General features: G+C 35.9%; 1 protein-coding gene across 3 annotated transcripts in view; it reads left to right on the top strand.

Annotated features, from left to right (window-relative positions):
- The window catches only part of GABRG1 (gamma-aminobutyric acid type A receptor subunit gamma1), a 79,515-nt gene extending 58,785 nt beyond the window's left edge, over window positions 1-20,730 (top strand). For all 3 annotated transcript variants that reach the window (XM_077847898.1, XM_077847899.1, XM_077847900.1), the window contains 2 exons: window positions 3,955-4,166; window positions 15,002-20,730. In XM_077847898.1, coding sequence (XP_077704024.1) covers window positions 3,955-4,166; window positions 15,002-15,271 — 482 coding nt within the window. In that variant the 3' untranslated portion in view covers window positions 15,272-20,730. The remainder of the gene's footprint in view (window positions 1-3,954; window positions 4,167-15,001) is intronic.
- Window positions 20,731-21,159: the final 429 nt, after the last annotated feature.

The following is a 21,159-nucleotide window of genomic DNA, read 5'->3' as shown; positions in this document are numbered from 1 at the left end:
AAGAATACATTTGGAACCTAAAACACTATTCAAATAAATTATTTCATTTTCAAAAAAACCCACATGCATCCATCCATCCATCCACATATGTCATTGAAGAGCAATTTCCTGAGCTTATTTATTCCACATTGTGTTCTAGCAAACATCTACTAAATGTTTTTTTTATGAACTAAGCAGTGTTCTAAGTGCTTCGGTGTTAACAGTAGCTATAAAATCCTTATGTTCCTGGCATTTATGTTTTGGTGGGGTGTAGTGTACAGGTAATGTACAAATATAAAGAGTATATAACATCGGTGAGAAATAAAGGCTATGAAGAGAGAGCAAAAGAAATGATAAGAGAATGACAGAGGGTGTAGGTAGATAGGATGTTTGGTATTTTATCCCATGGACTCAGGCTTCGCCTCTTAGAGGAATAGCAGAGACCCAGTGAAGCATGGGAGCTAGGCTGGTGGATATCTGGTAGAAAGGCAGGCCAGGCATGGAGAACCACCAGGTCCTAAGGGAGGTGGGGGATCTTCCTCTCCATCATGTTTGAAGGTCAGAAAAAAAACCTTTATTATGGCTAGAACTGACTGAGAAGTGATGGAAAATGAGATTGGAGATGTGGCTAGTAGTCAGATCATGTAGGTTTTGGTGAGTCATTTTATGGGCTTTGGATTTTATTCTTCATGTGATGTAGAAGATTTTACTGCAGCCATTGATATTGAAATCAAAACACACATGGTCTTTTTTTGTCAATTGGGATATAAGTATGGAAGCTAGGATTATGTTCGGAAATTTCCCTTTGCCTGAGTACAGTAATGTTGGGATTTAATAAGTTACCAGGGGGAAAAAACGTGTAAAGTGAGGAAGATGAAAGATCTGTTTATTCATGGAAATCATTTAGCACTTGCCCTACACCTAGCCTTTACAGTTTTGGCTTAAAAATAATTGTAATTTTTAAGCCAAAAGTAATTTGGCTTAAAAATAATTCCTGAGCAAAAAATTGTCAGGGATAATAGGAGAAAAAAAGAAATCTGTCATCATCTTTGGATATTTTAATGTCATTCCTCACTCATTGATAGAACAAGTGCATGAAAGAAAACCAATGAAGATCTAGAAAGCCAATGAAGATCTAGAAAATCCAAATGAAATTATCAACTACTTGGCTTGATTGCTATTTTAGAGGACTACACCTCACTACAGGATGTATTTTCAATACATACAAAATACAAAATACATACATTTCAATACATACAAAATACAAAATACAGCTGTATTTTCAAGTACATATGGAGCATTAACACAGATCTCAATAAAATTCAAAAGACCAAAATTTTCTAGACTATATTTTCTGACCAAAATGGAAATGAATTATGAATAAATAGAAATAGGGGCACCTGGGTGGCTCAGTTGGGTAAATGTCTAACTCTTGATTTTTGGCTCAGGTCATAATCTTAGGACTATGGGCCCAGCCCCATACCGGGCTCCACGAGGGGCCTGCTTGAGACTTTCTCTCTGCCTCTCCCTCAGTCTCTATCTCCCTCCCCCTTTCTAAAAAAAATTTTTTTTAAAGAATTAATATAAATAATATAGGTAATAATATCTTCACCTATTTGGAAATTTTAAAATGACCTTTTAGATAACCCTTGGGTCAAAAATGGAAATTAGAAAATATTTCAAACTGAATTTTAATTAGAATTTAACATATAAATATTTATGAGATGCAACTAAAGCATTGCTTAGAGGGGAAATTAGAGCTTTGTGATGCTGCTATTAGAAAGAAGGAGATAAAATCAATATTTTAAGTACCTACCTTAAGAGCTAATAAATAAATACCTTATGTATAAATTTATTATAAGTACTAAGCAAGATATTACTGTGTCAGTTTTTTAGTTGAAAGGCACAGAGGAGTTAAGAAACTCCTGAAGGTCACAGAGCAAACAGAAGAGTCAGAATTTGAACTTAAATTTGCCATCGTGACTCCCAATCCATCATACCTCTGTCATCTTCACTTTTTTTTTTTCAATCCTAAGTGATGTTAAAAGTAGAAAAGATGGGTGTGTAAGAGGAATTATCAGGGCATGACTCAAAAGAAATATTTCTTTTTTTTTAAGATTTTATTTATTTATTCACGAGAGACACAGGGAGAGAGAGAGGCAGAGACACAGGCAGAGGGAGACGCAGGCTCCATGTAGGGAACCTGACGTGGGATTCGATCCTGGGACTCCAGGATCACGCCCTGGGCCAAAGGCGACACTAAACCCCTGAGCCACCCATGCTGCCCAAGAAATATTTCTTACTATTTCAAAGAGACCCTATTTTTTTCATCACAGATGTTGCCACTATATAAGTAATTGGCCAAATTAAAAAGAATTTGGCATTATAGTAAGCACTCTTTGGAGAGTATGCAGTTCCACTCATGGGGCCATATCTGGTGGACACAGAATGAGAATTATAGCAGCGTATGTAAGGAGGGATATGGGACGTACAGTGGTGAGTTCGGGGTTCAGCAGTGGTAAGAACCACAACAAAGCCAAGACTAAAGAGAAAGAGACATGCGCAGAGATGCATACACAGGGCTGAGGCCCAGGGAGAAAAAATAAATAAAAAATGAAAATACCCAATTTTATATGCTGAATTCTTTAAAATATGAAGGTTTTCTCTGTGCCTAAGTATTCTATGGGCATATTCTTGCCCATAATTTTTTGCTTAAACTTTGAGATGAAAAAAAAAATTAGCTTGAATTCAAGTTATTATATAAGAAAAACACTTGTACTAGTTTGGATCCACTTTAACCGTGTGTGGCATAAAACACACCGAAAATCACTGTAGCTTCAATTAGGTAGGAGAGTATTTGCTCTTCATGTGAGAAGCCCAGGGGTTGCAGTCTGAGGGGCTCGGGCTCCCTCTAGTTTCCTGCTGTGTGGTGGATGACCTTGATCCTCACGATTATCTAAGGTGCTAAGGTGGCTCTTGGTGCTCCGGCCATTGGATTCCAGCAGAAAGCTATGAGGAAGAGGGAAAGATGGGCATTTTCTGTCTCTCTGATGCCATCTCTTATTTTTATTGAGATACACTTGACTCTATCTTAGTTCTAGGAGTAGAGCATAATGATTCAATATTTGTGTATCTTGTAAAATGTTCACCACCGTTCAGTAGAGTTAATAAACATCGTCATGGAATTTATTTTCTTGTGATGAGAACTTGGAAGATCTACTCTCAGTGACTTAAATATACAGCACAGTCTTCGTGACCATAATCACCATGCTTTTTGCATTACATCCTCATGAGTTGTTGATTTCACAATTGGAAATTTGAAACCTTTTAAAAGATTTTTTATTTGACAGAGAGAGATAGAGATAGAGATAGAGAGAGAGAGAGAGAGCAGGTGAGGCAGGAGGCAGAGGGAGAGGGAGAAGAAGCAGGTTCCTGGCTGAGCAAAGAGCCAGCCTTGGGGCTGGGATCATGACCCAATCCTAAGGCCAAGGCTTAACCAACTGAGACACCCAGGCACCCCTGGAATTTGAAACTTTGGACTCCCTTTTTGCATTTTTCCTGCCATTTGTTGGACCCGGTTTCCACCCGTGACTTACTTCTCCTTGGCTAGATCTCAGCCTGTGTCCAGTCCACACATAGCTGAGAGAAGGTGGCCAAGTTCTTTACGCAGTGTCACGCCAGCTAAAAATCGGAGGGTCTGTGGCTGGAGGAATGGAATGATGGGCGTGGGGAGTCAGCTATTTGTAGCTCACAGATTTAGACGATTAGAACTCATTATGGACACAAAGAGCCCATTGAACAGAATGTAGCTATGGTTACCAGTCATTTTTTTTTTCTTTTTTCCTGTAAATCATGACTAATCATATCCTTTTGTTTCCACTATTTCTTCCTGCTCCCAACCTTGCCAAACCAGGTGAAATAATAAAAATGGGATGCTATTTTTTTTTATATATGTTTTCCCCTCTCCCCCCACAGGTATCACTACAGTTCTGACCATGACCACCCTGAGCACAATCGCCAGGAAGTCATTACCTAAGGTCTCCTACGTGACTGCGATGGATCTCTTTGTGTCCGTCTGTTTCATTTTTGTCTTTGCAGCCTTGATGGAATATGGCACCTTGCATTACTTTACCAGCAACAAAAAGGGAAAGACCACTAGAAACAGAAAGCTAAAGAATAAAAGCTCGGTATGTTAAAAATCTCTATTTTTATAAACAGCAACTCATTATTAGAGATACTGTTTTGAATACTCATGTTATGCCTGCTTAGACGGACAGAGAGTCTTGGGGCTCTCTAACAAAGCCTAAATCATGTGAAGGTGAAACCGGAGGTTTCAGTGACTGTGAGGTCTTTGCCCACCAGGAAAAGGAGGTTAATAGTTCCCCTTAGAAAAGACCCTTGGCTCCCCCTTGTTAAGAGTGGTTTCTTATGCTGGGAATTTACCTCAAGTGGTAGATTCTTTGTGCCTAAAAAAATATTTAAGATATCTTCTTGATTTTATTTTTGGGGGGTGGTTAGGATTTGGGCTCTCACAACAGGTGGCCCACAAAATCACTTCGTTTTTAGAGATGAAGAACCCTCTTTAATGTTAGTGTTCAGCCGTGTTTGAAAGTCATAGCTGTTGAGTGTTTTGGGTTTGTGTATATTTGTGTGCTCTCACTCCCCCCATCCTTCTCATATATCTACCTCAACATACGGAACATTAAATTCATATATTAGAACTGGTTCTGTTAATTCTAAGATACTTAAGTGTTGGAAGTCAATTATAAACTCTTATCATAATAGCAATTATAACAACCATAAAGAATATCCAACAGTCACTGAGTATGCCCAGTATTTGACATGCATGATTTCATTTATACTCCTATGCGAACAAGTTCAGGAATGTGCACAAGGACAGCCGTAGGAAGTGAAAAATCCAAGACTCATATCCAGGCCTTTTTATATGCCAGACCTGTAATCCTTCCTTTATTTTTCCTGTTCTCATAGGACTCAGAAAAGCAAACATGCGTTTCTCCAATATTGACCCAAAGGGCACTTTATTGCTGATTCCAGTAAAGATTTTCAAAGCAGATTTGTTCCAAAATATCTAAATAAATGAGAACTGGGTACAATAGCTCTGCTTGAGTGGCAAACTTGTAAGCCTACCATAGAGAGTATAGAATGGGGCATGGAGTTTCCCATATTAGCTCCTAACTTAATAAGTTCTGGATGCAGTGCTTTTCTTCCCTCCTCCCACCTTTCATTAATTTCTTTCTACAACTTTGACATATTTTTAAATTATATTTTACTTTTCATGTTATATTCCAAGGACCAAACCCTACGTGTATTTGCCTTCCCACAGTATTCCAAGAGAGCAGAGCTCATTGCTGGCAGTACACATTGGATAACTCACATCGCAGAGTTAGCCTGTGACTTTCTCAATTTGAGTTATTTTAGCTTATGTGTAGGACACAGTGTAGCCTCTGAACGGAGAAACCATCAGAGGTCAATGATGTCAACATTAATATCCATTTGCTAAATTTTTAGGTAAAGAAGAATGCAGGTTTTCGACTAATTTTCCTTGAATCAAATCCATGTATCCTCTCCGGATTTCCCACTTCATTATTTACTCATCCACAGCCATGTTCAATTATTACTTTGAAAATTCTACTTCTGGAAATTGTCAATAAAATCAGGAAATGTACAATCTCACATAGATTCTCTAATTTCATTCTAAGAACGTATGATGTATGTACTATTATTATATTATCAAAGACACTCAACCAAGTGGTTACTCTGGGACTATAGCTAATCAGTTTGGCTGCCACATTTACTCAGGAAGCTTAAGCATTGGAGTGCAAACTTTAAAATCATGATGTTTTTAAATCTTTCATTCACTAAATATTTAAGGACACCCATGTCCTAGGCAACGTTCTAGAATAGCTATTTAAGAAAAAAAATAAATATATATAGGCTATTTAAAATATTTATCAAGCCCAGGAAGCAAAATAATAAAAATTAACAAAAATATGGAATAAAAATCAACTAAGATCTTTGAAACACTAAACTTTGAAAGGTAAATTGGTATAGATAACCGACTACCTGGGCACGTAAAATATTTACTTTCAGGCCCAAATCAAGTCTTATAGTCTTTCCTTTCTGTTCAGTTATGTGCTGTGTGAGCTTTTTTTTTTTTTTTTTTTTAATTTTTATTTATTTATGATAGTCTCACAGAGAGAGAGAGAGAGGCAGAGACACAGGCAGAGGGAGAAGCAGGCTCCATGCACCGGGAGCCCGACGTGGGATTCGATCCCGGGTCTCCAGGATCGCGCCCTGGGCCAAAGGCAGGCGCCAAACCGCTGCGCCACCCAAGGATCCCTGTATGAGCTCTTTTAATACTAAATGACATTTTGATTGAAAAACTGGGATCAGTAATCAAATCTGACTCCCCGCTTGGTTCAGTGTTCAGCCATCTGGTCTTGCTAATCAAGTGAATCAGAATGCACTTTTATGAAGAATGAACAGTTCTGCTTGTTGCCTCAAGTGCTCTCCTTAATGGTTTGGTGGAGTCTGCTTTTTCTTCTACCAGCCAACACAATCAATCGCACAACCTAGACCCAGAAATCTTTTTTTTTTTTTTAAGATTTTATTTATTCACGAAAGACACAGAAAGAGGCAGAGACACAGGCAGAGGGAGAAGCAGGCTCCATGCAGGGAGCCCGATGTGGGACTCAATCCCGGGACCCCGGGGTCATGACACGACCTGAGCCAAAGGCAGACGCTCAACCCCTGAGCCACCCAGGTGGCCTAGACCCAGAAATCTTGCAGGGTCTTTGCCTTTACACCTTTTCAAATGTTTCCTTATTGTTATTGTTCTTCTTCCTCTTCCTCCTCTTTCTTCCCTCACTTTCCTTCCCTACTCCGCCTTCTTCTTCTTCCTCTTCTCTTCCTTCTCCTTATTTCTTTCTCTTCCTTCCATATCCACACTTTCTCCCATAAGCTCACAATTCTGAGTAGTTTAAAATCTAGCATTTCTTCCTTTGGTTCTCTAGACTACTTAGGATAATAGTCGGGTCAGAACCAAAGACCTTAACTAGAGTCACTCAAAGATCCAGACATCTGTTATAAAGCAAAACCCAAATCCCCTTCTTTAGGTTTGACTGCTTAACTAATATCCCAGAGTATTCCAATTTATTTTAAAAAGAGATCATGTTTGGACACAGTAGACTTTTAGCTTGCTTTACTGAATCATCTTAAAAAATATAAATAAAATTGCTTCTTACTTTACATGTGATATATTAGGCCCTTTCTCTCCCTCTCTCTCTCTCTGTCTCCTCCCTTCCTTTCTTCCTTCAATCCTCCTTTCCTTTGATCTTTTTTCCATATCTTTCCTCCTTCTTTATTTTTTTATTGTGAATATCAATGACATTTTAATTTGGCCCGTATTTCCATCTCATACATATTATTGTGTTTTTATTTATACTCATCAAAAATATGATTCGGGGTATGTTTATGTCAATATTTTTTAAAAAAAATCAAAGAAGTTAAGAATGTTGCATGGAATCAAGACTCTATGAGACAGATAAAGGTCATAAAAATGTAACTGTGGTAAGCCATTTATTATTAACTAAAGAGCAGTTCACGTTGAAACAAGAATATTCCTCTGATAGATGATTAGGAATCTCAGAAAACCATGTTATACATACCTACATCAGGGTCCTGTCTTACCCATTTGAGGACAGACTAACTTCTTCATAATCTGGTTAAAATGTACAATGTTGGAAGTCTATTTCACCAAACATAGACAAGGCACTTTGGAGAGAAAAACAAAATAGAATGTGTTCTTTGCTTTCATTATCTTTAAATCTAGTTATAAAAAATATATACTATACATAAAGAACAATATAGATTAAAAATCAAAACTAAACAAAGACACTATAGGGGAATTAGCTCAAGTAAATGACCACTTTCAAATACTTTTTCTGAAGCAGAATATTTTCTACAATGAATATGAATTTTTAAAAAACATTTTTTCTTTTTTCTTTTTTAAAAAAGATTTATTTATCTGAGAAAGAGAGAGAAAGAGAGCACAGTGGGGGACGGGCAGGGGAGAGAATCCTCAAGCAGACTCCCTGCTGAGTGTGGAGCCCAACGTGGGGCTCAAACTCAGGACCCTGAGATCATGACCTGAGCAGAAACCAAGAGTTGGATGCTTAACCTCCTGAGCCACCCCGATGCCCCAATAAAAAACATTTTTAAAGGAGATATTTGTATTGAAATAGAGATAGGTACCGCAAAGCCTGAGCTTTGCACTGAGGATGTCGTAAGACACTATGTGGTTCAGTCTGTGAAACATTGGCTTACGCACAAAACACCAAGAAGAGGCTATGTCCATGTGAGCCACAGTGGAGTGAGGGTGGCTTCCTTTCGTTTCAAGTGTAGATAATTCGTTCAAAAAGCTGGAAACTTATTCTTCCCAAGGGGATTTGACAGAGAAAAATCACTGAAGTAGTTCTTTGAGGAATAAGTTGCAAATTTCAGGAGAACAAATTAGAAAGTCATTTAAGAGAAAGAACCAGGTGAGCCAAATTGAGTCTTACCTATGAGAGTAAAATATAGGTTGTTTTGTGTTCTAAGCTGTATTGCCCAATGCAGTAGCCACTAACTGTATATGGCTGGGTTGGTTTTCATTAATTAAAATGAACTAAAATTTAAAATTCAGTGTCTTAGTACCATTAGTCACATGTCAAGCGCTCAATAGCTGCATGTGACTAGTGGCTTCTGTATTGGACCATGCAGAGATAGAACGTCTTTATCACCACAGAAAGTTGGATTGGACAGCGCTGATCTAGAACATAAGAATTTTAGGAAAGAAAATAACCTGAGTTGAGGTTAGAAAAGTGGTTTCTGGCCAAGTTGTAGAGTCTCCAGTACTATGATTCAAAAAAAAAAAAAAGTACATTGTGTACTGTCCGCAATGTTAAGCCACGGTACCCACCATTTGCTTCAACGTGGATGGAACTGGAGGGTATTATGCTGAGTGAAGTAAGTCAATCGGAGAAGGACAAACAGTGTATGTTCTCATTCATTTGGGGAATAGAAATAACAGTGAACGGGAATATAAGGGAAGGGAGAAGAAATGTGTGGGAAATATCAGAAAGAGAGACAGAACATAAAGACTCCTAACTCTGGGAAACGAACTAGGGGTGGTGGAAGGGGAGGAGGGCGGGGGGTGGGGGTGAGTGGGTGACCGGCACTGAGGAGGACACTTGATGGGATGAGCACTGGGTGTTACTCTGTATGTTGGTAAATTGAACACCAATTAAAAATAATTTAATAAAAAAAAGCCACGTTTGTAAAAGCAAGGTAACATATTCATTTGTATGTTTCTGAAGAATAATTAGAAGCAGCACAGAATATACATTTGACTGGCAAAACAGACAGGGAGATAAATTTGGAAAACACTGGAATAGTTCAAGAAGTAATATATTGCTGAGAGCAGGAACCAGGGTATTTTGTTTTGCCAACGGTCCCCAACCTGCAGCCCCTTCTCTGCAAAGAAAGGACCTTGCTTTCAATTAGTTCATATCTATATGGATAAACATTTGTCTAGCTTTCAGGATCCTGAAATAATGAAAATCTGTATCAATACACAGTTTCACAAATTATAACTCTTCTTTCCTATAATGGTTTTTGGGAAAGCTTCCAGGAGGGCTCATTTGGTATCGATGGGATGTGAAATACAAGGTTATTTAAATAACTGTAAAGAGTCAGTGGATATGCGATGTTTTCAACAGAGAGAATAGCCACTTAATTTCACGTGTGACAGTGGTCATACACTGCTCCTCTAGAGGGGGATAGGTACCGCCAACAAGGGCTCTTTTTTTTTTTTTTTTGACCTTGATTTCCAAATAACACTCCTTGATATTTCTCTTCCTACTAAAACCATCATAGATGGGTACAGCTGAAAAGGACCAGATTAATCACAAAAAAATCTCATTCAGAAAGTTAATTTTAATAGTAATATATATACACGGTTGAAACACATGAGCAAATCATGCAATGCAAAATGTAAAAGAATAAATTCTTTGCCCCGAACCCTTGGCTCACAGTCTTCAGAATTAGCCACATTTTAACCATTTTTTCTCATCTTTTCCTCTGATGATCATTTCCATTATATTTCTGATTCTTAAAGCATCAAATTTCAAAATAGTTATAGCTCTTTAGTATAAAGGGGGAAAATACAGCTTTCTCACTGTCTCCTTATTCTTTCCTCCAATATTTTATCTTACCTTTAATAAATATTGGCTAATTTTTGAATGTTAAGTAATACACTTAAATATCTACTTTAAATTCGTTATTATCACTAATTACAAAGCCAATCTGATTATTATTTCTTTGTCAGAAAATCTTTTTGTTTTCTTATCTGAATATGTTCATCCTCATCTCTTTCTGCGTGGTATTAAAATTTCTTAAGGATCGATACACTTTTTGTTTTTTGACCTTATTCATTTTCTCATTGCTTAATATTTCTATCTTTCATTTCTGAGAATGTTCTTGATTCTTTATTTCAATTTATTCCTGTTTTCTCCCCAAAATTCTTATTAGATGGATTTTAGACCTATTTGGTTAATTATCCACATATTCCAGATTTTCTTTTTATCTTAATTTTTTATTGAGGTATTTTTTGTCTATATATTGTGGGTAACTTCCTCAAGATTTTATTTGACAATGCTTTAGGATTTTTTTTTTTTAATTTGCAACAACTTCTTGAATTTCTGAGAGTTCTTATTTTCTATTTTCCCACCTGTTTTTCTTAAGTGGACACAATATCTCTTAAATATTTCCAAGTGAACCAATTCAAAAGTTTAATATTCCTTTATTTTTCCAGAATGATTAGAATCAGTAATTCCAGGTGGCCACCTTCATGTTTTTCTTTTGTACTGTTAGTTTACTTTGAAAGTTCTTGGTGATTTTTCTCCAATAGGCCCTGCAAGCTTGGCCTGTAACTGTAGAGTGTGCAACCGTTGGGTTTCACTTTTATGTGTGCGGACGGGGAGGATGACATCTTATTGCTTCTAAACATACACACATACACTCTAAGTGATGATGAAGGTATCACTAGGACCTTCCGATATCACCTTCCGGAGCCCTAGCCTCCCGGAGTGGCATGAGTTTATTTATTTGGTTTTATTTTAAAGCAGTTACAGAGTTCTGAACCGGAGCAGACACCAGCCTGTGCTTCTCTACTTCTCTAACAAGCACAGAGGAGCAGTGATTCAGGGAGCTGTAGCTACTGGAGATGGACATTTAAGTAATGCCATGTCTTCCATCCTGCTTATCTTTCCCATTTGTCCTCCACTAGAGTGCTCCTGAGGTGTCTTGGATAGGAATGATGGTTCCTACTCTCTCGTTTCCATTTTCTGAGCCTCTTCTGAAATGTGGCTTCCTTTGGTCTACTTTATCTTTTGGCCCCTTTTCACCTGTTCTTTGTCTTTCAAAAACTTAGCTCAGATTCTGACATGCTGATTGGCTGCTCAGTTCACCAAGATCCACCTCATGTCTGCTTTAACACTGATGTGCTTGTAGTTTTTGAAATCCTGACTTATACTTAAATGGGATTTTATAAAGGTGGAGTGGAGAAAACCTGTGCTCAGGCTTGTATTCTCAAATGCAAAGTTTTAAATGGGAAGTTAATAACAGTAATATTCATCGGTATTTTGTAAATATCAATAACATGACCTAATGATGCTTGATATTCACATTACTAATATTTAATAACCTTAGTGATATTAGTATGTGATACAAATAATAATCATAATGTCACACCTAAATATAATTTGTACAGAAATGTTTTATTTACTACTTAATATTTATTTGGCATTAGTGTATTGAAATATAGTGTATATTGAAATATATATATATATTTTTAAGATTTTATTTATTTATTCATCAGAGACAGAGAGAGAGAGGCACAGACACAGGCGGAGGGAGCCTGATGTGGGGCTTGAACCTGGGTCTCCAGGATCACACCCCAGGCTGAAGGAAGTGCTAAACCGGTGAGCCACCAGGGCTGCCCCTTGAAATATATTTTGTATACTTAATTGTATTATTAGTATAGAAATAATGTAGAGGAACCTGGGTGGCTCCATTGGTCGAGCATCTGACTCTTGATTTCTGTTCAAGTCATGATCTTAGGGTCATGAGACTGAGCCCCATGATTGGCTCCATGCTGGGTAGGGAGTCTACTTGAGATTTTCTCTCTGTCTCCCTCAGCGCCTACCCCACCAAATACTAAATAAATAAACTTTTAATATGTAAATAATGTATAACCAGACAGATGTGTCATTAATAATGAGAACGGGATCAATTTCTCATATTGTTAAGTTCAGCTATATTCACAATGACTTTTTCAAATAATGACAAAACGGTGTATTCTCAAAATGATATCATTTAAAGTAAAAGAAAATTCTATTCAGTTGTGTAGTTTCTTTTTCTATTAAACTGATTTTTTTTCAATGTTTGCTATTTTTGAGGGCCATGGGAGTTTTTCTTGAGGAATTATAAGATGAGTAACATAGTTGCACTTCAGGTAAATAAGGTTTGGAATGTGTATATTCTTCTGATTAATCTTTTAGTGGTTTCCAGGTCACTCTCTATGTGTCAAAATATTTTATTTTATTGCTACCATGTCAACTCTTGGCATATTTTTCTCAGCACCTATAAAGTCTATTTCTGTTCACATCCATCATTCATTAGAGTGTAGCTTCTTTCACTTTACGAACTTGTGGTGTTTTGAAGGGGGCAGCGAGAAACTGGAACATTGTCAATTTAAAGGGTCACTGTGATAGAAGCTCTCCATGATTTTGACCACCAGGGATAAGTCCAGTTTTAAAATGAACCGCTTGCAGTTTTTCTCACTTTTGGGCACTTTAATATTTAATCATCCCTCTCATGCACAATTGATATCTTCCAACAAACATACCGTCTTCCTATTTATGTCAGAGCTCAGTGATATATGGATCCCATTTTGTGCCATATAACCTTGAAATTGCCAACTAGCAAACTTGTATTTTACTCACTTTTCACTCTGATTAGCATTTGAACATGTGCTATTTAAGTATTAAGTGACAAGGAAATGAATACCAATTTGCCTCATTTTGTACATAATTTTACTGCTCCACTAAAATTTCAGAGTCTAGTCAAGTATCCCCAAGTGTCAAGCTCAAAAGATATGTCATTAACATTTAATAATATACTGCTTCTGCTTTTTATGATACATCCAGGCAAGTGGAGTCATGAATTTATTTGTGTTTAGGGCATTGCTCCTTATCTTCAGGCTGCACATTTTGTTTCTAATGTTATGACTTGTGTGATGCATTTATCTTTTTAAAATATCACTAAATATGATTATTTGCTACTTTTTACATCTACTGAATTTTAATATGTAGTGGTTTAGACTCTACATTCCCTTCAAAATAAAATGGATTTGAATATATGTCCAAATTTTTAAAAAAATTCTCTTTTGTGTTTAATTTTTAAAATCTTTTCCATACAATATTTAACTTTCATAGCTTTGAAATGTATCTATTTCAAGATGTAGGATGAAAAACTGTTGCAAACATTTTCATTAGGAAGAATTTAAGATCAGGTTAAAATAATTTTTATAATCTCAGCATTATACTTAGTGTTTATATGATAAAGTCACCAAGTATAACAAGTTGTAAAATTCACATTTTTAAGATAACCCCTAAAATATGCAGGAATTGTGAAGGAAGAGTTAATAAAACTGCAGTCCTCATTAATGTTTTAATTGCCATTTTATTCAAGAGTTCGTTAATGTTCTTTTTTCCAGTAGCACATTTTTATGAGGCCCAGATCGCTGTTATTACTGCTTGTTTTAGCATGTATTTTATACTAAAGTGTGGTATTTCTTCTTCAGGCATCGACACTAGCAATGACAATGACAAAACCAACAACAATAAGATTACCTTTGCTTAACACTTGCTATATTTCAAATGTTTTGCTTTGTGCTTTATATGCATCATCTCATTTAATTATCAAATGAATCTATGTATTATTGTGACTTTTCTATAGCAGGAGATACAGAGATAGAAACACGAGCACTAACATTTCCTGTTCCAGGTGACCTAACTCTCCTGGGCAGAGCTGGAATTTCTGTCCAGGCCTGTCTGACTCCAAAGTGATTGCTTTAGTGTTTCATGGTATCCTAGATTTGCTTGATTTTTAAATATTTTTTAAAAATATTTTTATTATATAATATTATTCAGAACCTGGTATCATAAAAAGTTAATTTGATATGTCTCCCAAATAAACCTGGTAATAGTAACTTTTATAAATGGGCAAGATGGAGCACTCATCATTTAAATAATCCATGAAATTTACTCAACACAGCCATCACAAAAATTATTAATTCCTTCTATGAGGATAGCTATATTGGTAGAATAAGTCAAATTTTGGACACGGTTGTTTTCAAACCCGACTTTTTAACTCCTGCATATTTTCTCTCCCAAACAGGATGCCTTCGCCACTGCTAGAAACCCAACCCATGCCTTTTTTAATTCATTCACAGCTCCTGAAAGCTTTTCTGCATTATCAAATTGTCTTGTTTGCTATTTGTTCTCATTATCACTAAAATAAATAAATTATATGATATAATAATAGCAAACAGATACTGATAGCATTGTAAATGTTTTAGTGTAAAATAGAGAAATACAGGGTTTATTTTTATTTTAGAATTAGATGCATGGTTAAGAATATTTTGGTGGGCCGATTTTCTAAAGCTATAAAATATATTGCATATTGGAGGGGGTTTTTTTCTGCATGGTCTTTGGAATGTAAAATAATATTATGTTGTACGAAGTAAATTATAATCTAAAAATGCATTAGGATTGAACACCGCTTTGATTTCTGTAAACTAAGATTATTTTTATTGCCTATAGAGTTCGCCTTAAGGGGACAAATTGATATTACTTTTCAATATTTTTTTTCTCAAAAACTCATTTATTATTTTACTCAGATGTCCCCTGGACTCCATCCTGGATCCACTCTGATTCCAATGAATAGCATTTCTCTGCCACATGGAGAAGAGGATTATGGGTATCAGTGTTTGGAGGGCAAGGATTGCGCCAGCTTCTTCTGTTGCTTTGAAGACTGCAGAACAGGATCATGGAGGGAAGGGAGGATACACATCCGCATTGCTAAAATTGACTCCTATTCTCGAATATTTTTCCCAACAGCTTTTGCCCTGTTCAATCTGGTGTATTGGGTTGGCTATCTTTACTTGTAAGTTCTATGTGCCAGGCCAAAATTGTAAGAAGTTTAACTAAATCCAATATAATCTCTTGCACTTCAGTAACGTGAAGTTTAAATTCAAAATGCAGAGAAACCACTGGTTAAAATGTAAAACCACTGTAACTGTTCTATGGCTTCATAGGTAAATAAAGCAGCAGCTTTCATGTTAATTTACTTACATGTATGTCAAAGGGATTAGTTGCAAAATTCAATAGAGTAAAATAGTACATATATTTTTACTTGAATCTTATTTATTTTACTAGTATCCTTGAGATTTTGAATTCATAAGTTCCGTGGTTCATATTTGAAAGATGGAATACTTTAATGACTTTAATAATATTTTATTTAGATATAATATCACTGTTTGTAATGGTAGCCTAATCTCATGCCTAATGTTTATGTAGTAAGTTTTTGCTTAGAAAATATAATTATTTTGATTTTTTTTCTTACACTTTATCTGTATGCTCTGTTTGGAGTAGAGCTAGTTAAAACCATGAAGCCATGATTTCCTGGCATTTATATCCAGATGCATTCACTCTCAAGAACAAATTAAATTAGAAGAAAATGCCAATTTTCACCTTATTAAAAGGCCAGTTTTTATCTGTATTTGAATCAACACTATTTCCTGACACCAATATTAAATAGAGCTGTAGTTACATTTAGTTTTGACAGTTTACAAACTCGGATGGAAACCACCATAGTCATTTCTTTTAAATTCAAGGTGAAAAAATAAAGTTACATTTAACCATTTTATTCTCTGCCTCACAGCATTTATGAAGTATGAAGAAGTTCACACTGAAATGTTTAGATCTACTAACACTGAAATTAAATACAGAAAGAATTGAGTTTTTATGTTCTACAAAAGTATTACGTTCCCTAAATTTTCAAAAACATTGAAGAACAACAGTGCTCGTATTTACTCATTGTGGATAAAGAATTATCTAGCAAATTGAGTAACAGATCATATTAGGGATACAGTCTTAAATATGTACTACCAATAATTGCCAGACTAAAAATATCCTAGAAATATAGTTTTAGGCGCGTGTCATATATTATCTTTTCCGGCTCCTACATTTGGACTCTTGTCAGATTTACATCTTTGTTATAAATTGTTATGATGTTCTCTATTACAAAAAATGAGAGCAGGCTCAAAAATCATGTTAAAAGTGGAATTCTGTTAGAGGCACCTCTAAGGAACATGATTGCTGGAGCCTTCTAAAGTCTTAGAGATAGGAGCAGAGAAAGCCTCACTGTAGTATAAGGCCTGCTGGTTAACAGTTTCCCAAATGCTTCTTTTGTTAAGAGTAGAGTTAACTCCAGGCTTTAATCACTACATTCCTGTAAATAGTTTGGCATCTCCATTGTTTATAAGAACTCCACATTCATTCACTACCACCTAATTTTTTTGGAAGATCCCCAAAGTGATCTTGGAGATAACCTTTAAAAACTGTTTTCATTGCCAGAGCAAGTATGAGGATACAGAGTTTTGTGATCAAAGCTTATATCCTATGGCATGTGGAAGGAGCTAGCACCTGCGCATTTGACACTAGTTTTTAACACAGTAATTCCCCCACATGGTTAGTGAATATATGAGTGGGGCTCTGGCATGGTTATAGTTACTGTTTTAGAATATATAGGGTTTTTTTTAATCTAAGTACATTTCATTGTGTATTCCTCAGCTAAATCAGAATTTTTTTTTAATTTTGATTCTAAACCTCTGAAAAAAATGTAAGCATGAATTAAGTGATAATGCCCAAATATCCACCGACACTACCTTTTTTGAATGGAGAGCCAAATTAAACTTTGGCCGTGTATATATTCACTTACAAATTATTCATGCATTCACTTTTTATAGCTGAGTTACTGATGGATATTCTTAATGTGAACACTCATTTATGGGTAAATGGAAAATGAAGTTTCATGAAGAATAAACACCACTAAAATGTGTTATGGCTATTTCCATGTTCTAAGCTATAACCTGTCAATTTCATGAAGGCAATTTAAATTCTGGGATTCTTCAACTTTATCAGAGCATGACTGTATTTTAAAATACTTTAAAATGCTTAATATAAATAGCTTTGATTTTTCTCGTTGGTGTTCCATTAACTTGGCTTTAAATGTTGGCAATATTAACAAGTGGAAATAAAATTAATAAAAATATGAAAGACACTTTACTATATACACTCATTGTATAGATCATGGAAACAAGCACTTTGTTTTCAAAGCCAGTGGCATTTTGAGCAGTTTTGTTTAAATATGTAGCAAAAGAGAGGTGTACAAATCATAATATTTCTAAAAATGAGAACAAACAGGTAAAGATGCAGTTAGATTCTGTTTACAAGAAATCAAGTCAAACTTATTTTCGGGAAATGCAGTCTAATTCCTGACCCCTTCTTCTTTCAAGAAGTTTTACCATCTTTAGAAACAATTTTCTGAGAAATCCTCCTCTTCTTGCAGAGTTACGTCTGAATTTATTGGGGTCACTGGAATTTGCACTTCCTAGCTGCTTTAAATGATTTTAACACTAACATAGATCAAAGAAGTGGATAGAGGATAGAAAGCATAAATGGAGCAGAAGGATTTAGAATAATTTGGAAAACGTTAATTTATATAAACCCACTCTCTGAATATGTGAAAGTTCTGACAAGGAAAATTGTGATTAGTACAATCTTATTCTCTTGAATTTACAATTGCATGATAATATTTTATTCTTGAATTGCATAGGAAAACTTACACTCACTTGAAATTAATTCCTGAAATGCCAAGTAGTTTCTGGGGGGGAAAAAAAAACAGGAGGGAAGAAAGAGGGAAGAAAGAAAGAAAGAAAAGAACTTAGACTCCCTGAGAATTTGGTAAGGAAAGGGCAAAATTTGTCAGTAAATCTAAAGTTTTAATGTAAATAGAAAGACAATTTATTTGATTTTTTTAAAGTTAAAGACATAGATTTCATTAAGGAGTTGTCATAACGGATCATCTATAAGTCAAAACACAGTAAATGTGTGTAATAATATAGACAATCACCAGGTTGTTTTTTCCTTTAGCATATTCCCATATCTGACATCAATATACAGTCATAGAATATGCTAGTTTTGCTTAAATAGCAAGGCCAATATTGAGGGCTGCATGCTTGCCAATGATTGAGCATCAAAAAGAATGATTTATAGTAGTCTCACATCAAGGGACCATAATTGTAAAATGTGAAATTGTATTCCAAGTTAATATGCTGTAACAAAATGCATCTTGTACTTTGTTTACACAAGAGGAGATTTAGATAGGATCACTTGCTCAAGTAAAATTTAGGTTAATAACCAATAAGTGAATAAGCACCTAATAAATGAATAAGTACATATGTAGGATTATCAAACTTCTATACCAGGGCCCATTTTCACTTGCAAAATTTCCTGTAGCAAGATACCAGATTCTCAATTATTTTTATTGATCTTACTTAGCACTGGAATTGAAGTGATTCAATGGAAGATTTAATGACTTAACATTTGTCCCACCACAAACATTTTTGAAAATCAGCTACTTTTCTTTACACCATCAAATTCACTTTACTTCTCAGTGTCTTGCCATATGAAGTCCAGACGTACTTGGTCTCATGTTTCTGTTGGTTATCATTGTTTTTCACTGTTACAAATCCCTTGACATGCCACTGTAAAGTCATAGAAGCCATTACCAAATCATTGTCAAAAACATTCCAGATAGGGACGCCTGGGTGGCACAGTCAGTTAAGCAACCTACTCTTGGTTTCAGCACAGGTTGGGATCTTGGAGTCATGTGATCAAGCCCTGCATGGGCATTCATGCTCAGGGTGGAGTCTGCTTGGAATTCTCTCTGTCTCCCTCTGCTTCTCTCTAAAAGTGGATAAAGAAATCTTAAAAAATAAAAGATTTCAAATGGAGTCTCCAAACACTATCAACCATACTGCTCTAGGAAAGATAAGGTCAGTTCCGCCTTTTTTGTCTTTGCATTTTGGAAGTGACATGATCTAGTGCAAAATATTCATGCAGCACTTTCCATAGATAAGATACAAGAGGGAATATACAAAGATGAACTCTCAAGAAACGATAGCCTGAGCATCAGTTATACAATTTAAGGGAGGGAGGATAACTCTGGCAAAGGTTCTACAGCTGGGATCTCGAGAATTCAGTATATGCCACTACGTGAGGTTAACTAGGGATCATACTTCCTGTTGAGTAAACAGCTTGCATGAAGAAACAGAAGCATGGGCACAAATAAAAGTTCCATTTTATTTGAAAATTGAGATGCATATAGAGATAATTAAAGATGAGACAAAGATAGGTCCAGTCCTGTGGCAAAGAGGCAAGAATACAAACCTCAGGGGACTGGGTGATACTCTAAATCCATGGAGAGTTCAAAAAGATACTTAAGTAGAAAAGAGCCATTATTGATACTGTGGAAATTTCCTTGTATTGGTGTGTGCTGTTCAGAGTAAGAAAAGCCAAAGCCTGTTAGGAAGCAACTGTACAGCAGGAGGTGAGGGAGGAGGAAGGTTAAAGTGCAGTGATAGTTGAGTGGGGGAGAGCGAGAGCCAGCCACCTGAACTAGAAGGGAAAATGGAGATGAAGCTGAGATGGACAGACAGCATTAACTGAGTGATATGGTTGGTGTGCGCGGGGCACCAGGGCTCCTGTACTGAATGGTACAGACGTGTGTACAAATAGACTCTAACCCAGTGTAAAGAAGTTGATGCATTACAGCCTGGCTTGCTGTTACTCTGAACATTTTAATCAAATGCTTATTTTTTTTATGTTGATCTGTGTTTCTCCCACATTAGGGATGAGGGCAGGAATAATCTCCTGAAATACAAATCATAAAGGATTCTGTCTAGTTTATTAGTATTATTAATATTATTATTATTTAAATCTATTTCCCATTGTAAGGGTTTTCTCTTCAAATACTTCTCTTTCTTTCTGAGGGAAAAACATGTATTTGAACAAAGAAAGGAGGTAAACTGGCAATAGAAAGAGGCTGAGATGGGACGAGATAAATCCAAGGATTTGTATTCTCACTTTCTGAAATACTTGTCTCAAAATAAATACGTAGATTTTTATTGTTGTGCAATGAAATGTACGTGGGCCGTGAATAGTTGGACTCTGTGAATGGATAAGATAAGCCCGTGATAACTGTAATGCAGTTGAGCACAAAGGAGTAAATAACAGACTTTAAAGACATGGCTGACCTAAATGGAAATAGTTTGGGTCTCGATAAATCACTGTAATAACAGCTATTTGCATCCATTAAGTGTATCTGGTCATGTCGTATAATCAAGTTTCATGGCTTGTGATTGTGACGACGTCTGATGTCTGCTTCTGCCTTATTTTGGAGAGCATTTTGTGAGCCTGTGGCAAAAGTATTCAACTTTTCAAAGTGTTCTGTACTTTCATGATTCTGAGTGCAAAATAAAGTCAGTAACTTGTCATGAAAAAAGGGTGTTACATTCTCTTAAAATGTGTTTTTAAAAATCGCTTGTTGTTTTATGGTATATAATCATGACTTTAGCACTGAAGTTAATTTCTGATCAATATTATCCCACATTTTTCCAAGTAAGAAAATAAACATAAGGGTTTCTCTCTCTGATAGATCTGAAAATGAACTGAACCATAAAAAGGTAGGTAAGGATAGTTCATCATTATGCATGACTTTCACTCCAAAGACTATGAATTTCTGGATTATCCTAAGGACCTGTGATTTCATCCTAATATGAAGCACCAGGTACCCTTTCCCAAGTGAGCCAATGAGAGCACTAGATATTTGCCTGGATTGGCACCTGGACCGTTCCAAATACTCTGTGTTATGAAAAATGTCTTAATTCATTTGAGGAAATAGTGATGGAAAATTAAAAGCCAGAAAAATCAG

The sequence above is a fragment of the Canis aureus genome, chromosome 14, assembly GCF_053574225.1.
Source record: "Canis aureus isolate CA01 chromosome 14, VMU_Caureus_v.1.0, whole genome shotgun sequence".
Taxonomy (NCBI): Eukaryota; Metazoa; Chordata; class Mammalia; order Carnivora; family Canidae; genus Canis; species Canis aureus.
The sequence above is the reverse complement of the archived record's forward strand: the minus strand, read 5'-3'. Positions and strand labels throughout refer to the sequence as shown.